This window comes from Cryptococcus neoformans, chromosome 11 (genome assembly GCF_000149245.1).
Source record: "Cryptococcus neoformans var. grubii H99 chromosome 11, complete sequence".
Lineage (NCBI taxonomy): Eukaryota > Fungi > Basidiomycota > Tremellomycetes > Tremellales > Cryptococcaceae > Cryptococcus > Cryptococcus neoformans.
This window is the reverse complement of record NC_026755.1, coordinates 541,715-559,450: the sequence shown is the minus strand read 5'-3', so window position 1 is coordinate 559,450 and position 17,736 is coordinate 541,715. Positions and strand designations below refer to the sequence as shown.

Genomic DNA, 17,736 nt, shown 5'->3' with positions numbered 1-17,736 from the left:
CCCGTGCCTGGGACAGGTCACATAAAATATATCTCCTGTAATGTATCATGCATATATCTTGTACAAAAGCCTATGGCCAACTCCCGCACACCCTTCTCTATTTCTTTCCTTCCTTCGCCTCTGCATACCCTCCGTCAGCATACCCGCCAGCACCCGAAACACGAAACTCACCTCGCCTCGTAGCATCCTCCAGCAGCGTAGTGTCCACCGATCGCGCAGCCATCCGCACATACCGCACTACAGACCCTCGGATGAAACAGTTCTTCACCGCCATCTGTCAAGGCGCAAGCCGTCAGCATCTTTTGGAGAGAGAAGAAACATTCCAGGAGGGGGAGCGGGGCGAGGGGAACAGCAGGAAGCGGACTCAATCCATAGACCGCTGAAAATTATCTTTCCTTTAAAGATACAGACAAATAATGGGCCCCCGCCTCAACTTTGCCATCTTTTCACCGTCTAGAATCCCACTTTCACATTTGGCATCTGTCGGAAAAAAAAAAACAAGATATACACGCTTACCATATGAGGATGTCTTTCGGGGTCCTCCACGCTGATATTATCTAACCGGATGTTGAGGAACCTAGCCATTACATGTTAGTACTATCCCATATGTTTTCCCGTATTTTAGTAGCCAGATAATACTGTGAATCGTGGGTGACAAGTGCGATATATGAAAGGTCATAGACGCAAGACTCGACTTACTGATCCACAGATTTGAGAGTTCCAGTTATCGATAAATCATTCTTGAGCTCAACGGTAATGACTTGGTCTGTAAGGGTCTTGAAGAAACTAGACGATGAGCAGTTCCAAATAAGCTACTGTTCGTATGTGCGTATCTTGGAGGTTTTGAGGACGCATGGGAGGCAGGGTATGGGGATTGTTGCTTGTCGATGAGAGAGACTCACGAGAAGATGAGCTATTTCGGATGAGCGCGTGAGGAATATGGGTACCCTCGCGTGAAGACGACTCACCATGGCTTCTGGGATGTGCTGATGGGGTATATGTAGTAATAGTTGCAGTATTATTAGGAGTTGAGTGAGTGGTGGTGGTGATCTTCGAGGGTGAAAATTCCACGTCATCCCTCCACCTCCACCACACTTCTTCTTTCTCCACCATAATAATATAATTTACTTTCTCTCCGCACAAACAAACCCTTCTTGCCACAAGCCATGTCCCCTCTCCCCCACTCCATCCCCCTCTACCTTGTAAATGGTGTCGCCACCGTCTGGGACGCACAAAGTATCATTTTCCGTGCTCCCCAACCCACACACTCAAGCTGACAACCCACTCATAGCTGCTGCTACTCTCCATTGCGTGCACAATGTCTCCGGTTTAAGAGCCGGCACACTGCCCGGCGTAGCCCAGCAGAATGGATTTTTAGGTCTTCCCCTGACATTGATGCAGGAAGAGGCGGCATATCTTGTTACTCAAGGTAAGAGACAAATTTATCTTTTCCTCACATCGCCATTGTTCGTACTGACATGCAAAAAAAAAAAAAAAAAGGCATCGCCCACCTCGTTCCTCTTGACCCCAGCCCATCTCCACCCTCCGAAGAAACCGTTAAAGCCCACACGGCAGCTCGCATCGCGCGTCTGAAAGCTTTAGAAGAAAAAACAAGAGAGGCGGAAGCAAAGAGACAGGAAGAGTCGAGAAAGGCTTTCGATAAAGGTGGAGAAAAAGCGAGGTTGAAGAGGGAGGCGAGAGCGAGAGCGCAAGCAGAAAAGGCTAGAGAAAGTGGGGAAGGACAGTTTGAAGAGGGCATCAACGCCAAGGAGAATATCACTGCACCGATAGCGGGTTCACCGGCAAAGACCAAGACCAAGACCAAGGCCACGGAGACCAAGTATGTGCCTACTCCTGGCCACTTCCACATTGTCCCCTCGCACCCGGTATTATCTCAACATCCATCAGGATCACAATCTATAACATCCCTCCCCCACCCCCTCTTCCCCTTCCCAACGACCCCTCGCCAACATGCCCTTCTCGGCGTGTTTTCCAAGCTTCAATCGCTCTCGTACCGGGTCGGACTTGGTCCGCGGTTTGGTGGAGAATGGTTAATCTATCCAGGGGATTACTTGCGGTATCATGCGCATTTTACCAGTCAGGTCATCGTTCGGGATGAACCTATCAAACCGACCGAGATTGTGGCGTGGGGTAGGTTGGGTACAGGGACGAAAAAAGCTGGATTGATTTGTTGCTGGGATGATGGTAAGAGAGAAGAGGGGCAAGATAACCAGGAAGAAGAAAAAGAAGAGGATGTGGAATTCTACTCGCTTGAATGGGCCAACTTTGGATAGATTTCTTGTTGTAATAGTACAAAATGTACAAGTAAATGTATTGATAGAGCCAAAAGATACATACATTGTTAATCGTCCAGATCTAGGAAGACGAGCAAGCAAGGGATCATCCTGGTGAGGATTGGATCAACTAGCCGACGTGTGTGATATAAAAAAGTGCAAGGAAGGATATTCTCCCGGAGAGACTTTAAAAAGGGGGGAAGTAAATTGTTCTAGGCTTTTCTTTATGCGGCGGCGAGGTTGACAGTGTCAAAGTAGGGGTGTTGAAGTGCGCGCTTGGCTGTAAAGAAGAAAAGGAGCGGATTAGCTCATCACAGTTCCCGAGAGACAAGAAATTCATACCTGAAATTCGGTGAGCAGGATCATAGACTAAAGTCTGGGCAATCAAGTCAATCCCATCGGCCTCAAAGCCCTTGATGACATCCCCCAGTTCGACGGGGTGCCATTGGGGAAAGGTAGGCTTGTAATCGGGCAAGCCCCTGACTCCGGGCCATACGTCTTCGTCGGGCGTACCGAGAACTCTGTGATTTTTGAGGATCAGGACAACAAGTCTGGATAGCAATGCGAACAAAAGAAACTAAGAAATGACAACTTGCCGGAAAATTCGAAAGATTTCATCAATCTCAGAGTCACCCGGGAAGAGAGGTTGACGAGTGGCCATTTCAGCGACGATACATCCAACGGACCACATATCAATAGCGGTAGAGTAATGCCTTGAGCCAAGGAGGACTTCGGGAGCTCGGTACCACAATGTCACAACCTGCGCGGCATATGAGTATAAAAATACCCATACCATCAAGAAAAGTTTGATAGTGAGGGGGGGAGAACAAAAGACATACTTCGTGAGTATAAGTACGCAGAGGGATACCAAACGCCCTCGCCAAACCGAAATCACCAATCTTGAGATCACCAGACTTGTTGATCAACAGATTTTGAGGTTTAAGGTCTCGATGAAGAATACGGTGGCCGTGGCAGTAGTAGAGACCTTTGACGAGTTGGTAAGAGAATTTCTGTTTTCAAGGAAGGGGGGGGGGTTTGAACCAGAAGAGGTCAGCGGGCTGTTTCCAAGTTTGGTAAAAGAACAGAGCATTTTTACCTTGACCATGTCGGGACCGAGACCGTCCTTTTCACCAATGGTATCCATATACTTTTTCAAATCCATATCAAGAAACTCGAACACGAGGTAAAGCTTTGCTTCAGAATGCACGATATCCAGCAACCTACCGTTCATTGTCATTGTCAGTTTTTTCTTTTTTCTTCGCATTTTTTTTTTAATCTATCGAGTTGTGCTCGAAAACTCACTTGACAATGTTATCATCCTTGCTCAACTCTTTCAACAAACTGATTTCTCTGATCGAAGTGCTTGGCACACCTTCATCTTCTGCTTCAAGACGAATCTTCTTGAGGGCGACAATGTTGCCCGTGTTGATGTCTTTGGCCTTGTACACCACACCATAGGTGCCTGTTTTTTTTTGGTTATCAAGGATCAGTTTGGGGAGGGGGGAAACGGACACACCTTCTCCGACCTTTTCGATCTTTTGATAGTTGTCAAGCGACATGGTGTTTTTTCGATCGTGGGGGTTGAATCAGGGGGCGAGGCGGTCGGTTGTGTTGTTTTGTATACTGGATTTCACGCGTCGAAGCTGAGCTAAACGAGTTGGATCCGAGTTTAAAATGGACCAGTGTTATGTGGTTTAGGCTGGTGTATATATATATGCGTGTGTGTGTGATATATAGAGATGTAAATGGAAAGTGAAGACTGGGGAGATGAAAAGGTTGAGGGGTTGTTATATCCCATCCCAAACGCAACGAAACCAAGTTTGCCTCGCTGCCTCACCCTTGCCTCGACGCGTCGCGTAATTTTGATCCCGCCCAACCCCTACGTACTCTTTTGTCTTTCCAGCGGCAAAGCACAAGTGCAACGTTAACACGCTCATGCCCTAAACAAATGTCAGTCCGGTACGCCTGCTCACATCTCGATACCCCTACACCACCACTCCCGCCATCATACCCATCAAGCCGCCCATCCTTCTTTCCGATCGAACAGCTTTATTTCTGTGAAGAGTGTGATGCTGTTCGGTGTGATCTCTGTGTCGGGGTAGAGGTCGCCAGTTACTTTTGTCCAAACTGTCTGTTTGACGTCCCAGGCGCCAACGTAAGGGGAGACAAGAACAGGTGAGTTGGGTTTTCTGCTGCTGTTGCCTACTTGTTTTTACGACCTGACCTCGTTTTACCATTAAAAAAAAAAAACCAGATGCGCGAGATCATGTTTCTCTTGCCCTCAATGCTCATCGAGTTTATCGATCCAAGCGTCCGATCCTCCCCCAGAAGGCAGTAGTAGTAATGCCTCTGGAAATGGAGCAGTGCCGTCTGGACCTCTTTACCTCCTCGTTTGTCCTGGATGTAGGTGGTCGAGTAAGCAGATAGGTTGGGAGTTTGAAAAACCCACGGGTATTGCTCGTGCGTCGCTTTTCTTTTTTTTTTTAAATATATACAAATTAACGATTGGATGGGGTAATAGTGCAACTGCAAAAAACATGGACCCAGCCTGAACAAGTACAGGCAGAGTTTGATAGTATCAAAGATCATCTCGAGTCGTACATCACTTGTTCATCTACACCCACTACGACGCCACATCGACCAAGAGTGCCTTCACGCCACATTTCGCATCTTACGCAGATGGCGGCCAAGGCGTTGAACCGGCCTGTTCATGGACTTGCTGTACGTAAAAGACCGCCGCGCGGGCAGGGTCAAGCGCCGGGAGGGGAGAAAGTGGGCTGGGATGAGCTGGAAGAGTACGAGTCGAAAGCAAACTGGCGAGAGTTGGGGTTGGAAAAGGGGATGGAAGACGTGGAGACGATGAGGTTGTTGGAAGAAGCGGGGTGGGAAGGGGTGGCTGCGTTGGATAGGCGGTGGAGTAGGAGCTGGGAATGTGGCCGGATGTCCCAGTGGGTTTTCACCGCATCTCCTTTTTTTGATTGATTGATTGACAACGGGGGTTTTTGCAGATCAGCGTTACCGCAGAGGATCCCGTTAAAGACGAAACTGACAAAACGGTGTCCTGAGCCTAGCTGTCGTCATTTACTTATCCAGCCGGATACGAAAAGTGTGCGTATGAAGATAAAGATGGTAGCGCTCAACTACCTTCCCATCTTGGAGGTGGGTCGACGGCGGCGGCGGCGGCGGCGGGTGGTGGTGCCCGGTGGGGATACGGATGAGCAGAACGATGCCGAGCTGGAGCGGGAGAAGAGACGTGAACGACGTCGGACGCGACCTGCCTTGTCGGGCATCTCGTGGCGAGAGGGGGAAAAGGGCAAAGAGGAAGAAGAGGCTCTAAACGCGCGGCTTGTTGCAGGCGAGACGTACACTTTTCAACTCGCGCTTACCAACCCGCTTTACGATCCTATCCAAATCCGACTGACTCAACCTCCTCTGCCTAAACATGCACCGCCGGCAAAGTGTGAGATACGGATCGCGACGCCGCATTTTACGTGTAATGCGTCGAAAGATGCGTGGGCGTATGACGATGATGAGGAGGATGAGGATGGGGATGGGGATGGAAGTGAGGATACGGCAAGTGTGACGACTGGATCGGGGACGATGAGTGGGATTGGGCGGAAAGGCGGGCGATTGGGTGTTCTGGCGGGCGGCAGCACGCGCGATAAACGGCGGGAAGCGGGGGTGGAGAAAAGGGAGAATGTGTCGAAAGTGCCTATCGAGGTGGAGGTTTCTGAAAGGGCAGAGGGGGATGTAGAGTTTGATTTGGAAGTGAGGTTTACGTATCGCGTCGAGGGAGAAGGGACGCCGGTGGAGGAGAAGCGGAAGGAAGAGTATAAGCATTTCACATTTTGGGTGCGGGTTAATCTCGGGGAGGTGTAGGTGTGCATGATTGTGTATGTATATATATATATAATAGGTGTGGTTGTTTCTGAGCCGGCGAATAGGTGCCTCGGCCTCCACTTGCCGCGTCCGATTCTACGCTTGTCCATCGCCAGTTGTGCATCTGTGTTTGGTTACTGCAACAAGACTGCAACGACTGAATGGCAAGACTCAACGTTACTGTACCTTCAGTAGAATTTAGCATGTCGCAGAGTGTCACGTTTACGCCGCAGTACGCGCAGCCGTTTACGCTGCAAGAGGCGACGGGTCTGGAGCTGGACAGCCTGATTGCCGGCAAGTGGCTGTGGCTGCAGAGAAGCACGAGACGGCTGACTGGGAGCAGAGGTGAACCGCCTGATCAACTCGCTCGAGCACCTGTACGCGACGCAGGACCAGCTGCTGGAATTCATGGAGTCGGAGGAGGGGCGGGGGGATCCGGAGGGGGAGCAGGCGGCGTGCGAGGCGTACCGGGAGAACGAGGAGCTGATGTAGGTGTATTTTCTGCGGGGCGAGGACTGACGTGGAGACCGCGGCAGGGGGAGCGGGTGGCGCTGCTGTGTGCTGCGGTGGTGAACAAGGCGGGGGGGGAGGTGGTGGTGGGGGCGGTCGGGGTGCGGGCGGGGGAGATGCTGCAGCGGTACACGGCGGGCGGCGGAGTGCGCGAGTGGTGGCTGGGGGGGGGGCTGCATCTGTAGTTNNCCTCTCCCCCTCCCCCTCCCTCGTCCTCGCCCTCGCCGACCGCCCCTCCCCCGCCAGCCTCTCCTCATACGGCACCGACTCGGGCTCCAGCGGCAGCCACTACGCGCCTACAGAATACACCACGCCCAATGTCCGCTCGGACGAGAACGGGAGCCACGCGCAAGAGGACGAGAACGGGAGCCACGCGCAAGAGGACGAGAACGGGAGCCACGCGCAAGAGGGCGAGAACGGGAGCCACGCGCAAGAGGGCGAGAACGGGAGCCACGCGCAAGAGGACGAAGAAGCGGGTCTGCACAGGCGGGATGTTCGCTCGAGTGCCGCCTCCGGTGCGACGTATGTACCCACGCCGCAACAAGAGAACGCCCATGCATCGCCGATGGAACCCGACACCGAAGAGTTCAAGACACCCATCGCTGTCCCATGGCAGGAGCGCCCCGACCTCGTCCCGCCGCAATTCGTCTTTCCAGTCTCTTCTTCAAGCCCCGGGGGGCAGTTCAAATCCCCCGGATCCGCTCAAAGAGCGCAGACAATACCCGTGGCCGCCAGCATATACACCCCCACGAATCCATCTGCATCTTCCCCGCGGGCACGCACCCCGCAAAGCACCGTCTCCGCCCACCCTGTGCTCGAACGGGGACTCGGCGGTACACCCAGAAGCGCACCCGCTCACACGTCGGCCTTTGGTACGGGAGCTGACGGGAAAGAGGATGGTTGGGAGGAGACGCTCAAGGGGAGGAACAGAAGGACTTTGCCGGCCAAGGTTCCCAGCAGTGCAAGTAATTTAGCAGGGCTTCTGGACGGTAGTATTGATGAGCCGGGGGCAGAGCAACACACGTACGTTTTCCACCTTGATGAAACGATATACTAATCTGTGTCTAGTGTACAAAGCCAAGCACCCATCTCATCATCACCCACGTCCATCTCCCCGTCCATCTCCCCGTCCATCTCCCCGTCCGACTCCCCGCCACGGCCACAACACCAACTGCCCACCATCACCCATACCCCTCACTCTCCCGTATCCTCCCCTCCGTCCTCCAACACGCCGGCACGTCCTGATCGATCACCTTCACGGGGCGCGACACCGACTCCCACCTATTCGTCCTCTGCCTCCATCACAGAGCTCACAGACATGCTCGGCGGGGCAATCGACGAAATCGGGCTGATTGACTCGCGAGATACACCACCGCCCATGGTTGGAGAACCGAGTAAACGTGAAAGACCCGATATGCGCATCGAGCTAGAAAAGGCAAAAGGGCTGGAGCCTGCGGCAGAAGTGGTCAACAAGGGGCCTATGACGCCCACGTCCTTGCCGACAAGAGGCACATCGTTATCTTCCACAACGGCAACGCAGGCGCAAGGAGCGACAGAGATGAGTGCCGGTGTAGCTTCCTCTTTACCACTTCACCAACCCGAACTAGAACGCACCACGTCTTCCACCCTCTCCGCCACATCTTCCAACAACCCACCACCCTTCTCATCCCCCCACATCACACTCACCCACTCACCCACCACCCTATCCTTCCAAACCGCCGCCCGTCCCTGGCCGTCTGCCATGTCTATATCCACCCTCAAATCCCACAAATCAGCCGGTGCCCGTGCTTTGGCGTATGCCCGCGCGATCAATGAAATCGCAAGGGCAGAAACGGGCTTGAAAGCGTGGTGTGCTGCAGCAGCTGCCGAAGCTCATCGCCGACCTATCCACGCGGCCGCATCCAAAACGTCTACATCTCATCCCGCACCCCCCGTTTCGTCCCCGTCCCCTTCCTCGCCTTTTCCTTTTGATCTTTCGCCACATCCGAGAAACGTTTCGACAGGATCAGAATTCCCGATGCGTGCGGATTCATATACAGCCAGAGAAATTTCACAACGCGTGATCGATCCCGCAGACCAACCGACCGCCTTGCCTCCTAATTTGCCGTACCCCCAACTCCAGGCCCAAGTCAACTACCACCACCACCACCATCAACTATCTCCAGGAGGTAGCAGTTTGGGAGGCGGTTTGAAACCGTCTCAATCGATGCAATCGGTATCAAGCTTTACATCCAGCAAAAAAAGCGGCGGCAGCGGCGGAGGCGGCGGCGGTTTCTTCTCTGCGATCAGAAAGGGAAGCAGCAGAAAAGAAAGTATGAGCATGTCGCTAGGTCCGCCGGGAGGGTATATGGGCGGCAGCAGTGCGAGTAAGAAGGATGTCAGAGGTTTGCCCATCTCGGCGCCTCGGTCGGCTAGTCCGCAAAAGCCAGATGGCCAGTCGGGCTTGGGTTCGGGTTCACATACACCCAGAGTACAGAGTGGTATTCCATCTCCGATGGGACCCCGACCACTCGGTCCAAGGGGAGCAGGAGCAAGAGGTAGTTTTACGCCCCCTCCTCCTCCTCCACCCCCTCCTCCCGGCGGCCAAACTGGACCTCCAGGCCGGGCGAGTTTGGATACCGGTCCATCTCGAATGTCTGTGCCGGCGCCGGCGCCGGCGTCCTCGTCCTCGTCCTCATCCCCGAGGAATTTAAGAGGATCGATGGATAGTGTAAGGTTGGGGGGAAAGACGGGTGGGACGGCGGGTATGCTGGGTACGGCGACGACGGGGATGGATAGCGGAGAAGACGTAAAGTATATGACGGACGTGTTGCCATATGTGGAAAAGAGCGTTTTGAGAGCGTATTTGAAGAGATACGGTGGTGATCAGATGCAGGCTCTAGGGTAAGCCCTCCCTTTTTGGACTTGCCCCCTTTTTTTCCGTTGTGTTATGCTGATAGTCAGGTTAATAGGGCGTATTTGGAAGATGAAAAGAATGGTGTCGTCCGGTAACCAAGACGACGACTCTAGAGAGAGAGAAGAAGAAAAAAATAGCCCTAGTCATTTATATACGTGCATGCATACGACCTGCCGCAATGTTGGTTATGGCAATAGTTGAAAACTCATGAAGAGAATTGAGCGACGAGGTACTGACTGACAGACGTAGGACTTAAAGGCGCTCCTAAATCGGTAATAATAAAGTCAATCAAGTCTGGGGTTGTCACATCCACCATCGGGTTAATCTCTTCCATCTCTTTCGTCATCTCCATCCTCTCATATCTCTTTCCTCCGTCTGCGCCCCCACCACCACCACCACCAATGACGGCGTGTGGGGGTGTCGCCGGTGCTTGTGGACTTCTTGATTGAGGAGTCAAGCTGCTACCTCTTGAGAGGAAACCAGGGATGGATTGGGTATCAGGAATCGTAGAGGGGAACTCGAGCGGGATAGACGGCCGGTCAGAGGAAGCTGGTATAGGCAAGTCGGTTTGAGAAAGTGGGTAGTGACGAAGGAATTTATATGATTCTGCGAGGGCGTAAAAGGGTTTTTGCATGACTTTGGCTACTAGAGCCACTTGGTACGTTCCCACAGAAGAAACGAGGCCCTAAAGGTATTAAAAAGTAAAAAAAGAGTTAGCGACGCATGGATATTGAAAAAAATGACATACACCACTCTCGACAACGGCTTCTGATCCAACAAGGACCATGTCGACACGTTCCATCACATAGGCAACAGCGCTGTCAAGCACTACAGTACAGGGGATACCGTTAGCCGTAAGGAACTGATGTGTTTTCATCCTGGGTAGCCCATTCGTCAGCATCTGTTCCAAAAACCAATCAGCCCCTCACGGGCCGACAGCCGATAATGCTTTACCCAAGACACCCAGGACGGGCTTCTGTGACATAGACACGTATTCTTTTGTGTTGCTTGTGTGCTCTTAAGATTGTCTGAATGACTGTTCTCGAGTAGCTGTGCGTAAGGATCTGCGTCCTAATTAGCAAGCAGTCGCTTTATAGGAGAATTTGAGCGTCGGGGAGCACACATACCACACAATCATCACGAAGGAAACCAACGGCCAGCTCTGCAATCTTCTCTCGACATTGAGGAGCAGTAATAGCACAGAACGAACGGCCTTGTGAGATCAACGACCTTTTGTAAGCGGGAAAGTCCTAGATATTACAAGCGTTAACGCGTGTACACCTTGATCCAACTCCATCCCAAAAAAGAAAGAAAAAAAAGAAGTAAGACTTACCTCGCCAACACCAGGAAAAAGGGCAAAGAATCTTTCCCACAGCTGACAGCCTGCACGAACACCAAGACTCGCTTGGGTATTGATCAAAACCTGTCGGCCAACGGTGAGTTCGGAAGCGAGACCAGTTACGGTGGAAGCTGGAATATGGGAACATGTCAGCATTTTAGATCGGTATTGTACAAGGCGGAAAACGGTATACCAGTGGAAGCCTCCATAAGCTCAACGAGGGCCAAGATAGCAGCGATAGGGTGGGGGACCTTGTATTTATGCAGTCGTCAGCACCACAACTGAAAAGTTTCTCCGAACCCAGTATAAATACGCACCTTGTCATCCTCCAAAGCTCGCCTGTATGCCGTCACAACATCGAAAGCTCTGGGAGAAGGAGTCCTGGCCGAAGTGGAGGATTGGTTGGGAGTGTCCGAATACTCCTGGGGGCTTGCGACCGATTGCATGGCGCGGCGGGGGATATGAGCGGGGAGGAGGAAGAGTAGGAGGAAATGAGACAACAAACGAAGCGCAAGGAAAGAAAGAATAACAAAAAAGTGTCGAGCCGAACCGACGACCTCCATCACAATATCGACGGCTAATATCCACAAAAGTCATTACAACTCTTCTATTCTCTAATTTCATCTCATTCGCCCACAACAATGCCCAGGATAACTCCCACAGCCATCCTACGCTCAACGTCAGCCACCAGGCAGCCACTCACATCCCGTGCAGCTATCCGGCCCATCCTCTCCCCCGCTATTCCATCACTCCTTGCCACCCCGAGGAGGTACCAATCCACATCCCAGCAGCCCAACGAACACTCGACAGCAGAAACCAAAGCGCCAGATTCAAAGTCTACTGAATCCAAACCCCAAGGTGCTAAAGGGGGAAAGAAGGGGCTCAAAGTTTCTTGGATATTCTCTGGCCTCGCAGGTCTCGGAGCACTGGTTACAATCTATGGATTGTATGTCTAGTCAATCTTGCATACGAGGACAATGCTTACATCAAAGCTTCTGCACTATTAGGCTGGAGTTCTATTCAACCCTCACGACCTGGCCCAAGGAGGTCCGCAAACCCTTGAGAGCTGCGCTCAAGGCCAAGTTAAGAGGAGATTATGGTAAAGCAGAGACCTTTCTCAGGGAGTAAGCTCGCTCTTCTCATCTCCCCGTCATCTCTTTCTAATGCATTGCTTGTCCTGTAGGGCGCTCGAAATTGCTTTGCAACTAGGCCCGTCAGCACTTCAACCTGAACCTCTCCTCAAAATATCAGGCATCTACGTTGAATTAGCCAATGTCCTGGAAATCCAACGCCAACGAGTTTCTGCATTTGTGGAGCTGCGTACAGCCCTAGAGATGTTTGGCCCTGATCCTCTTCGCCGTCCTGCGGCTTTGCCATTGCCAGAGGCGACTGCTCTGGGTGGTGGACCTGGTGGTCAGTGGATCGGGGAGGGGTATAGGTTGACCGAAAAGGACCATGTGCGAGCGATCGGTCTCTACCAAAAGCTTGGACAGTTGGCTCTTGAGGTTGCTTCTTCGCCAACTGGGTCCACCTACGCGTCAACCCTTGGAGAAGGCAGTACAGAGCAAATGTTCAAGACATGGGATGACGCAGCGGAATACTATCTTTCCTCTGCACTTACCTCTATGCTGCATCTCGGTCTGCCTGGTTCATCGTCCACCCCATCCACAGAAGGACCAGTCATTCTCGGGCGTGACGTCTCCCTTCCCGAGGCCTTACCAAGCGAGAATCCTGAAGATGTCGACCAAGGTGGCCAGGTTGACAAGCGGGGACTAGGAATGACTATGGAGAGCTTGTCGGAAGTCTATGCGAGAAAGGGGCAGTATGATATGGCCGGTCAACTGCTGTTGCAGGCTATATCATTACTGCTACCGCCTCAAAGCAAAGAGACCCCTCCCATGAGGGACAGATGTCAGGCTGCAATGGTAGGCTTGCTATTTGCATATACTATGTGGCCGCTAATTTTTTTTGTGCCGGATTGTAGTTGATGACGACCGTCTCCTCTCATGCCCTTCATCCTCCCACCCCCAAATCACTCAAAGTTTCCCGCTCATGGTCACTTCGTTCCTTGCAACTTTCTCAACAAGCTCTCGCAGAAGCAGAAGGCGGATCATTCAAGGACACGCCGCTTGAAGCTGCAGAAGCTGTATGCCAACGCGCCCGGGCAGTGGGGTTACACAATATGGGAATGCTCGCCGAAGTAAGTGCCGTCGGTTTGGCTGAGGAAATCAAGAGAGATCCTAACAAAATGTAGATGGAGAAGGACTATGCGGGAGCCCAGAACCTCTTCAAGAAGGCCCTTGCAGCTTCGCGAGAGACTGGTTTCGTTGAAGGCAAACGGGAGGCTCTGGCTGCTCTGCGTAGAGTACAAAGCCTTGCTGGCGAAAGCGCATAGTAGAGAAAAAAGAAGACGAGAAGGAGGATGTTGCATGGATACAAGATCAGAAGCTTTACTCAATTTACAAAAAACCATTTCACAAGTGAATATATGTACCACCATAAATAGGCATCCCATGTCCGTACGTCCAGTCGTGACCATAAAGAGCAATTAAAACCAAACAACCAGAATATTTACTAAGCACGTTCCAAAAATCCCACATCAAATGCACCCATCGACCTCCTGGCCGCGGGGTAAACTGAAGTGCTTTCTTTCAACATGGCAATCAGCCTAGAACAGACTTCGCGAGAATAGGTCAGATGTTCAATTTGGCCACCAGGGCCAAATCCTGGTAATCTATCCAGACTATACACTTGTCAGCGTATGCATCGCACGTTATTACCAGTGAGAGCTTACTTGGCGGATTCGTCAACAACTTTGTACATAATTTTTACAGCCTTGATGACCTTGCCTCTGTCGTCACCCTTGACGCTAGCTCCATTTCCCCCAGAGTTGTTGGTCTTGATCGAACTAGCTGCTGAAGATCTACGCGACCTTACGCTTCTCCTCTCCGAGGCCTGGTAAACAGTGAATGACGAGCGGAGTGGTGACGTTTGGGCGGAGGTAAGGGTAGGCTTGAAGTACGATACAGATGTGGAGGCGTTGAATAACCAAAGCTACATCCGTCGTTAGCCTGACATCCACATGAGGGACAGACACAATACTTGCATAAAGTTTCTGATCGCCTGTCTCTTCTTCCGAAATGATGAATCGGAAACTTGCGTGGGCCTGCGCTAATTCAAGCATGTCGGAGACAATAAAGACTGAAAAAGGGAATCGAGTTATCTCGCCATCGTCGTCTCCATCGTCCAAAAGCCCGATGGCCCATTTGGAGAATCTCAAAGTCCTACTGCCCGGCTTTCCATCGTCTACGCGCTGTTTACCGACGACCTCTCCGCACTTGCAATTGATAAGACGCCAGGTTTCATTCTATTGGATCCGTCAGTTGCCATTACTGCACAAATGGTTATAATTAAACAAAACGGCCAATAACGTCGCAAATGATCATATTGGAAATGTAACCTCGCGTGTAGCCTCTGCTCGCGAATTCTTTGCGTGTCAAAGGTTTGATCAACTCGAGGATGGATTCTCTTATTCTTGGACCGTTGTATCAACCAAAAAAGCTTCCTCCCGGGACATGGGAGGATCGCTAGTGCCCAACACTCTGTTCTTTCACCTGAATCACTGCTGGAAAAAGGTGAAACTTGCTGAAGAGCTTCTTCCTTGATCGAGCAGTGAGGTGAAAGAGCAAAAGTGAAAAGCCGTCCATGGAAACGGGACGATGGCCTTCTTGCTAGCCCGCGAGTACTTGAATGATGATTTATATAGCGAAAAGTAGATAATTAAAGCACAATCGATTGACTCACTTCCTTTTGCGTTCCCTTTCGAAGAGTTTCCCATTTACCCCTGGTCTCCTCTACCAGCAGATAACTCCCCCCCACCAAGACGCCACCATCTGTGGGCCAGAATCCTTCTTCTGTCATACCTGCAAGTCTCGCCGTAAAGGCCGGATCATCGTGACACATCCATATATCAATCATCTCTGCCCAATGATCTGATGGCAGATCTTTGTACGCTTGTCTAGGATCTCTAGAGAATGGAAGACTGGAGAGATGACGTTCGCATATGGTACAGCATAGTGCCGTTGCCTTCAGAGAGCGGAGGTCGGGGGCAGAAAGCGCATGGGTGATTATCAACGCATTAGAGGCTGCGGGTGTCGGCAGCGCCGAGAGTTTTGCTTCCTGATAAAGGGACTGAGGGACAAGCGGCATAATCTGGTCAGAGTATACCAAAACCGGCAGTGCCACATCAATCGATAGCGAAGGTTCCCGCTTAGAAGTTATGATAGCAGCATTTGTGGACCCAGAGCTCGATGGAAGAGTTTCGATATTAAGCTCGAGATTCGAAGAGATGCCAATGCCGTGTACCAGAATCTGAAGACTCTTGAGATTCTCCTGGTGTTCAACCACATATGTCACATTGTTTTGGTCTGATTCGTTAGCTTTATGTTCCTCGACTGAAGCTTCAAAACCCACCCGGGGAGAATGTGAATTTTAGTCCCAAATGTGCACCACCCTTCCTTACCATTCCTGCGATCTTGGACACAACTCTCCGTTTCCCTCCTCCTTCAGAGCTTGACATTTCCCTTTTTTCCGCTGGTCCCCCTGTATCTGCCTCACTCTGCGGGATTGGGGGTCGATTCGAGGCAAGGAAATCCTTCACAGTGACGATCTCCATTGGGTCTTTCTCTTCGCCGATTCCCATATTCTCGTCTCCTCTTGGGGTAGGAGGTAAAGAATCCTGGTCATATAGTCTTCCAGCAGAAGAATACTCCACGAGCTGATTGACGAAAGCGGGGCGGTTTTCGGCCAATTTGTCCTCTAAAGTGAGCGGGAAATCTTGAGATGCCAGTCTAGTCGTCTGAATATGAGTAACGAGTGCGTTAATAAGAGCTTGTTGCTGTTTCTCGCATACTTAAGTTTAGTTTTCTAGTAATACATTCAGAGAGATGGGCCTACCTTGGCATGACGGGTGGCGCTTCTATCTTCTGGTGGCGCAGCAGCATCTTGATTGTCGAATCGCCGATCTGCAGATTGTTCAATGAGGTCTTGTAGAAAATGATCTTTCTGCCCATAAGATCAGCGAGCATTTTTTGAAGAGGCGAAAATCATACTGACGTCTCTCAACTCTCTCGCCTTGGCAAGTTCACCATCGACAGCACCCATTTCACCATCCTGAGATGGGAGCCTTCGCTTCTCCGCTTGTTCTACCAAACGAACAATAAATTTCTCTTTCTGAGTTTCATCAATACCCTAGGTTCCAGCAAACATGTTTGCAAAGACTTACGCTCCGAGATTGTGAGGTGTTGACGTCTGCCCTCTGACGCTCCATTCTCTTCCTTTTTGCACCCTGTAACTGAAGCCAGATCTGGTCCAACTCTTTCATTTTTTGTCCTTCATCTACCCTTTCATCTGCATTCAAATCCGCAGTCTCATCGTTTCTGTGATGTCGATCCTCTGTAGACGAACGGGCAAGCGGTCGAATCTCAACCCTTTGATTTGATAATTGTGGACATACGCTATACAGTCGCTCAACAGCAGATGTCACGGCTTCGAGTTCGTTGAGCATCTTTTCTCGATCCGCAGACCTTCGACTTCTGGAAGACTCGAGGGAGGAGCGAGATCTAAAATCGCCTTTAGCCGTGGGTGAATCAGCTAATTTCGATACAGATGCAGAAGAGGCATTTGGGTTGGCCTCGGAGTATTGTGGCAGTCCGTGACTACCATTATGATACGTCTCATAACTTGGGGGTGAGGTTTCTCTATTTTTCGTTGATTGCTGATGCCGCTGACGAGAAAGTTCAACAACAGCCAAAATTAAGCTCTCTAATCGCGCCCAGGCGAGCTCCAATCTCACCATACTAATCGCTGGGTGAAGGGCGGAAGCATCTGTATACGTCCCTATGGTTGGGGTTTGAAGGCGAGAGGCCATGCGTGCCGATTGAACCTTATCCAGTTGGGATGTGAGATTTTCTAAAGACCCAAAGTCCCCGATGACTACTTCCTCTCCGCGCTCTTTTTGTAACATGGATTCAGCTGGTGATGGAGTAAGACCCTCGAGCTCATAAGTCACTTCAAGCAATTCCATTAGTGCCCATGCGAGCTGATCATCCGAATCGGCAATCAAGGTTGGATCCCAATCAACATCACCATTCTGCCCGGGATGATCCGGAAGTAAAGCTGAAAGAGCGTCGATACATGATCTTTGCACAGAGCGGAGGTGCTTGACGATAAGCTTCATGAGATACTGTCAGCCTCCTATACAGCATGAAAATGCCCTCTCTCAAATCTCATGTCCAGAGAGCGCCAGACACTCACGATCTGGTCCGATTCTGCTCTCGAGCCTATAGAAGTTGATACGTTCTCTGAAAGGCGATCTAAAGGAAATGGCTCCGGCGGAGGGGGAAGGTCATCCACTAGCGAGTTTTTTGAATTTGATAGAGAATCGTTATTCTGATACTGATCGCCCACCTGACAGATGGCTTCCATCCTTTGTTGGGTCTTGGATGAGGACTTGTAGGGTGAGTGACGGCGACTTGCGGTTTCCAACAAGTAGACGTATTTCTTGGCTTTAAATACGATATATCCCAACTGTTGTGACGATGACGACGACGGATGGGAGATGAAAAGGATAGGAATGGAATGGAACAGAGAATGAAGGGAAATGTTTGTGAGTGAACGAAAGCGAGGAAGGAGAATGTGCTTGAAAACACACTGAACTCCTCCGGTGCCCCGCAGTCAAAACCGCGCACGGGCCTTTTGTTCAGCCAAGGGTCCAGTATGGTCCAATATGCAGCGTATTTATGTATTTAGTGGACGAA

At 51.1% G+C, this 17,736-nt stretch overlaps 9 protein-coding genes and 1 non-coding gene; 5 read left to right on the top strand and 5 right to left on the bottom strand.

Moving 5' to 3' along the window:
* Positions 1-18: 18 nt before the first annotated feature.
* CNAG_01666 (U6 snRNA-associated Sm-like protein LSm2) lies at positions 19-1,048 on the bottom strand. XM_012197019.1 has 6 exons: positions 969-1,048; positions 903-913; positions 700-786; positions 517-577; positions 172-274; positions 19-120 (listed from the first exon to the last, which is right to left on the bottom strand). The coding sequence occupies exons 1-6, from the start codon at positions 969-971 to the stop codon at positions 98-100; spliced, it is 288 nt and encodes a 95-aa protein (XP_012052409.1). The 5' UTR covers positions 972-1,048; the 3' UTR covers positions 19-97.
* Positions 1,049-1,145: 97 nt separating this feature from the next.
* Positions 1,146-2,365, top strand: CNAG_01665 (tRNA-splicing endonuclease subunit Sen34). XM_012197286.1 has 3 exons: positions 1,146-1,236; positions 1,292-1,429; positions 1,501-2,365. Exons 1-3 carry the CDS (start codon positions 1,167-1,169, stop codon positions 2,292-2,294), a joined length of 1,002 nt encoding a protein of 333 aa, XP_012052676.1. The 5' UTR covers positions 1,146-1,166; the 3' UTR covers positions 2,295-2,365.
* Positions 2,334-4,068, bottom strand: CNAG_01664 (CMGC/CDK/CDC2 protein kinase). XM_012197285.1 has 7 exons: positions 3,811-4,068; positions 3,597-3,756; positions 3,391-3,514; positions 3,134-3,304; positions 2,891-3,054; positions 2,637-2,815; positions 2,334-2,574 (listed from the first exon to the last, which is right to left on the bottom strand). The coding sequence occupies exons 1-7, from the start codon at positions 3,851-3,853 to the stop codon at positions 2,519-2,521; spliced, it is 897 nt and encodes a 298-aa protein (XP_012052675.1). The 5' UTR covers positions 3,854-4,068; the 3' UTR covers positions 2,334-2,518.
* A 137-nt stretch (positions 4,069-4,205) lies between these two features.
* Positions 4,206-6,211, top strand: CNAG_01663 (dynactin 4). XM_012197284.1 has 4 exons: positions 4,206-4,469; positions 4,549-4,754; positions 4,816-5,242; positions 5,303-6,211. Exons 1-4 carry the CDS (start codon positions 4,243-4,245, stop codon positions 6,171-6,173), a joined length of 1,731 nt encoding a protein of 576 aa, XP_012052674.1. The 5' UTR covers positions 4,206-4,242; the 3' UTR covers positions 6,174-6,211.
* On the bottom strand, positions 4,803-6,198 carry CNAG_12982. XR_001046283.1 has 1 exon: positions 4,803-6,198. It is a non-coding gene; the product is annotated as a hypothetical RNA (non-coding RNA).
* Positions 6,212-6,334: 123 nt separating the features above from the next.
* CNAG_08004 (hypothetical protein) lies at positions 6,335-6,868 on the top strand (the record flags this gene model as incomplete). Its single annotated transcript, XM_012197552.1, has 3 exons — positions 6,335-6,467; positions 6,517-6,661; positions 6,700-6,868. 3 exons carry the CDS (start codon positions 6,335-6,337, stop codon positions 6,866-6,868), a joined length of 447 nt encoding a protein of 148 aa, XP_012052942.1.
* Positions 6,869-7,028: 160 nt separating this feature from the next.
* On the top strand, positions 7,029-9,764 carry CNAG_07595 (hypothetical protein). XM_012197531.1 has 3 exons: positions 7,029-7,706; positions 7,752-9,566; positions 9,635-9,764. Exons 1-3 carry the CDS (start codon positions 7,249-7,251, stop codon positions 9,672-9,674), a joined length of 2,313 nt encoding a protein of 770 aa, XP_012052921.1. The 5' UTR covers positions 7,029-7,248; the 3' UTR covers positions 9,675-9,764.
* CNAG_01660 (translation initiation factor eIF-2B subunit alpha) lies at positions 9,717-11,465 on the bottom strand. XM_012197018.1 has 7 exons: positions 11,236-11,465; positions 11,112-11,169; positions 10,913-11,049; positions 10,707-10,829; positions 10,534-10,643; positions 10,328-10,457; positions 9,717-10,264 (listed from the first exon to the last, which is right to left on the bottom strand). Exons 1-7 carry the CDS (start codon positions 11,362-11,364, stop codon positions 9,785-9,787), a joined length of 1,167 nt encoding a protein of 388 aa, XP_012052408.1. The 5' UTR covers positions 11,365-11,465; the 3' UTR covers positions 9,717-9,784.
* CNAG_01659 (hypothetical protein) lies at positions 11,449-13,556 on the top strand. XM_012197283.1 has 5 exons: positions 11,449-11,864; positions 11,926-12,042; positions 12,102-12,843; positions 12,903-13,118; positions 13,173-13,556. Exons 1-5 carry the CDS (start codon positions 11,560-11,562, stop codon positions 13,311-13,313), a joined length of 1,521 nt encoding a protein of 506 aa, XP_012052673.1. The 5' UTR covers positions 11,449-11,559; the 3' UTR covers positions 13,314-13,556.
* CNAG_01658 (hypothetical protein) lies at positions 13,329-17,663 on the bottom strand. XM_012197017.1 has 9 exons: positions 17,234-17,663; positions 16,203-17,150; positions 16,034-16,150; positions 15,875-15,982; positions 15,392-15,815; positions 14,723-15,345; positions 14,025-14,285; positions 13,713-13,972; positions 13,329-13,661 (listed from the first exon to the last, which is right to left on the bottom strand). The coding sequence occupies exons 1-9, from the start codon at positions 17,402-17,404 to the stop codon at positions 13,493-13,495; spliced, it is 3,081 nt and encodes a 1,026-aa protein (XP_012052407.1). The 5' UTR covers positions 17,405-17,663; the 3' UTR covers positions 13,329-13,492.
* Positions 17,664-17,736: the final 73 nt, after the last annotated feature.

What these genes read in the sequence shown, in the direction of transcription:
- CNAG_01666 (XM_012197019.1), bottom strand. An exon ending in ACTCTCAAATCTGTGGATCA is followed by an intron (nt 578 to 699) that starts GTAAGTCGAGTC and finishes TGTAATGGCTAG; the next exon opens with GTTCCTCAACATCCGGTTAG. An exon ending in CCGAAAGACATCCTCATATG is followed by an intron (nt 275 to 516) that starts GTAAGCGTGTAT and finishes GCGCCTTGACAG; the next exon opens with ATGGCGGTGAAGAACTGTTT.
- CNAG_01665 (XM_012197286.1), top strand. Translation starts at nt 1,167, where the DNA reads ATGTCCCCTCTCCCCCACTCCATCCCCCTCTACCTTGTAAATGGTGTC. An exon ending in CACCGTCTGGGACGCACAAA is followed by an intron (nt 1,237 to 1,291) that starts GTATCATTTTCC and finishes ACCCACTCATAG; the next exon opens with CTGCTGCTACTCTCCATTGC. An exon ending in GGCATATCTTGTTACTCAAG is followed by an intron (nt 1,430 to 1,500) that starts GTAAGAGACAAA and finishes AAAAAAAAAAAG; the next exon opens with GCATCGCCCACCTCGTTCCT.
- CNAG_01664 (XM_012197285.1), bottom strand. Translation starts at nt 3,853, where the DNA reads ATGTCGCTTGACAACTATCAAAAGATCGAAAAGGTCGGAGAAG. An exon ending in TGCGTACTTATACTCACGAA is followed by an intron (nt 3,055 to 3,133) that starts GTATGTCTTTTG and finishes TATGCCGCGCAG; the next exon opens with GTTGTGACATTGTGGTACCG. An exon ending in TCCTGCTCACCGAATTTCAG is followed by an intron (nt 2,575 to 2,636) that starts GTATGAATTTCT and finishes TCTTCTTTACAG; the next exon opens with CCAAGCGCGCACTTCAACAC.
- CNAG_01663 (XM_012197284.1), top strand. Translation starts at nt 4,243, where the DNA reads ATGTCAGTCCGGTACGCCTGCTCACATCTCGATACCCCTACACCACCA. An exon ending in GTAAGGGGAGACAAGAACAG is followed by an intron (nt 4,470 to 4,548) that starts GTGAGTTGGGTT and finishes AAAAAAAACCAG; the next exon opens with ATGCGCGAGATCATGTTTCT. An exon ending in GAATGTGGCCGGATGTCCCA is followed by an intron (nt 5,243 to 5,302) that starts GTGGGTTTTCAC and finishes GGGTTTTTGCAG; the next exon opens with ATCAGCGTTACCGCAGAGGA.
- CNAG_07595 (XM_012197531.1), top strand. Translation starts at nt 7,249, where the DNA reads ATGGAACCCGACACCGAAGAGTTCAAGACACCCATCGCTGTCCCATGG. An exon ending in CCGGGGGCAGAGCAACACAC is followed by an intron (nt 7,707 to 7,751) that starts GTACGTTTTCCA and finishes ATCTGTGTCTAG; the next exon opens with TGTACAAAGCCAAGCACCCA. An exon ending in GATCAGATGCAGGCTCTAGG is followed by an intron (nt 9,567 to 9,634) that starts GTAAGCCCTCCC and finishes TCAGGTTAATAG; the next exon opens with GGCGTATTTGGAAGATGAAA.
- CNAG_01660 (XM_012197018.1), bottom strand. Translation starts at nt 11,364, where the DNA reads ATGCAATCGGTCGCAAGCCCCCAGGAGTATTCGGACACTCCCAACCAA. An exon ending in GCTTATGGAGGCTTCCACTG is followed by an intron (nt 11,050 to 11,111) that starts GTATACCGTTTT and finishes CCCATATTCCAG; the next exon opens with CTTCCACCGTAACTGGTCTC. An exon ending in TTTTTCCTGGTGTTGGCGAG is followed by an intron (nt 10,830 to 10,912) that starts GTAAGTCTTACT and finishes TGTAATATCTAG; the next exon opens with GACTTTCCCGCTTACAAAAG.
- CNAG_01659 (XM_012197283.1), top strand. Translation starts at nt 11,560, where the DNA reads ATGCCCAGGATAACTCCCACAGCCATCCTACGCTCAACGTCAGCCACC. An exon ending in ACAGATGTCAGGCTGCAATG is followed by an intron (nt 12,844 to 12,902) that starts GTAGGCTTGCTA and finishes GCCGGATTGTAG; the next exon opens with TTGATGACGACCGTCTCCTC. An exon ending in ATATGGGAATGCTCGCCGAA is followed by an intron (nt 13,119 to 13,172) that starts GTAAGTGCCGTC and finishes AACAAAATGTAG; the next exon opens with ATGGAGAAGGACTATGCGGG.
- CNAG_01658 (XM_012197017.1), bottom strand. Translation starts at nt 17,404, where the DNA reads ATGGAAGCCATCTGTCAGGTGGGCGATCAGTATCAGAATAACGATTCT. An exon ending in ACACCTCACAATCTCGGAGC is followed by an intron (nt 16,151 to 16,202) that starts GTAAGTCTTTGC and finishes GATGAAACTCAG; the next exon opens with AAAGAGAAATTTATTGTTCG. An exon ending in CAGGCGATCAGAAACTTTAT is followed by an intron (nt 13,973 to 14,024) that starts GCAAGTATTGTG and finishes CGACGGATGTAG; the next exon opens with CTTTGGTTATTCAACGCCTC.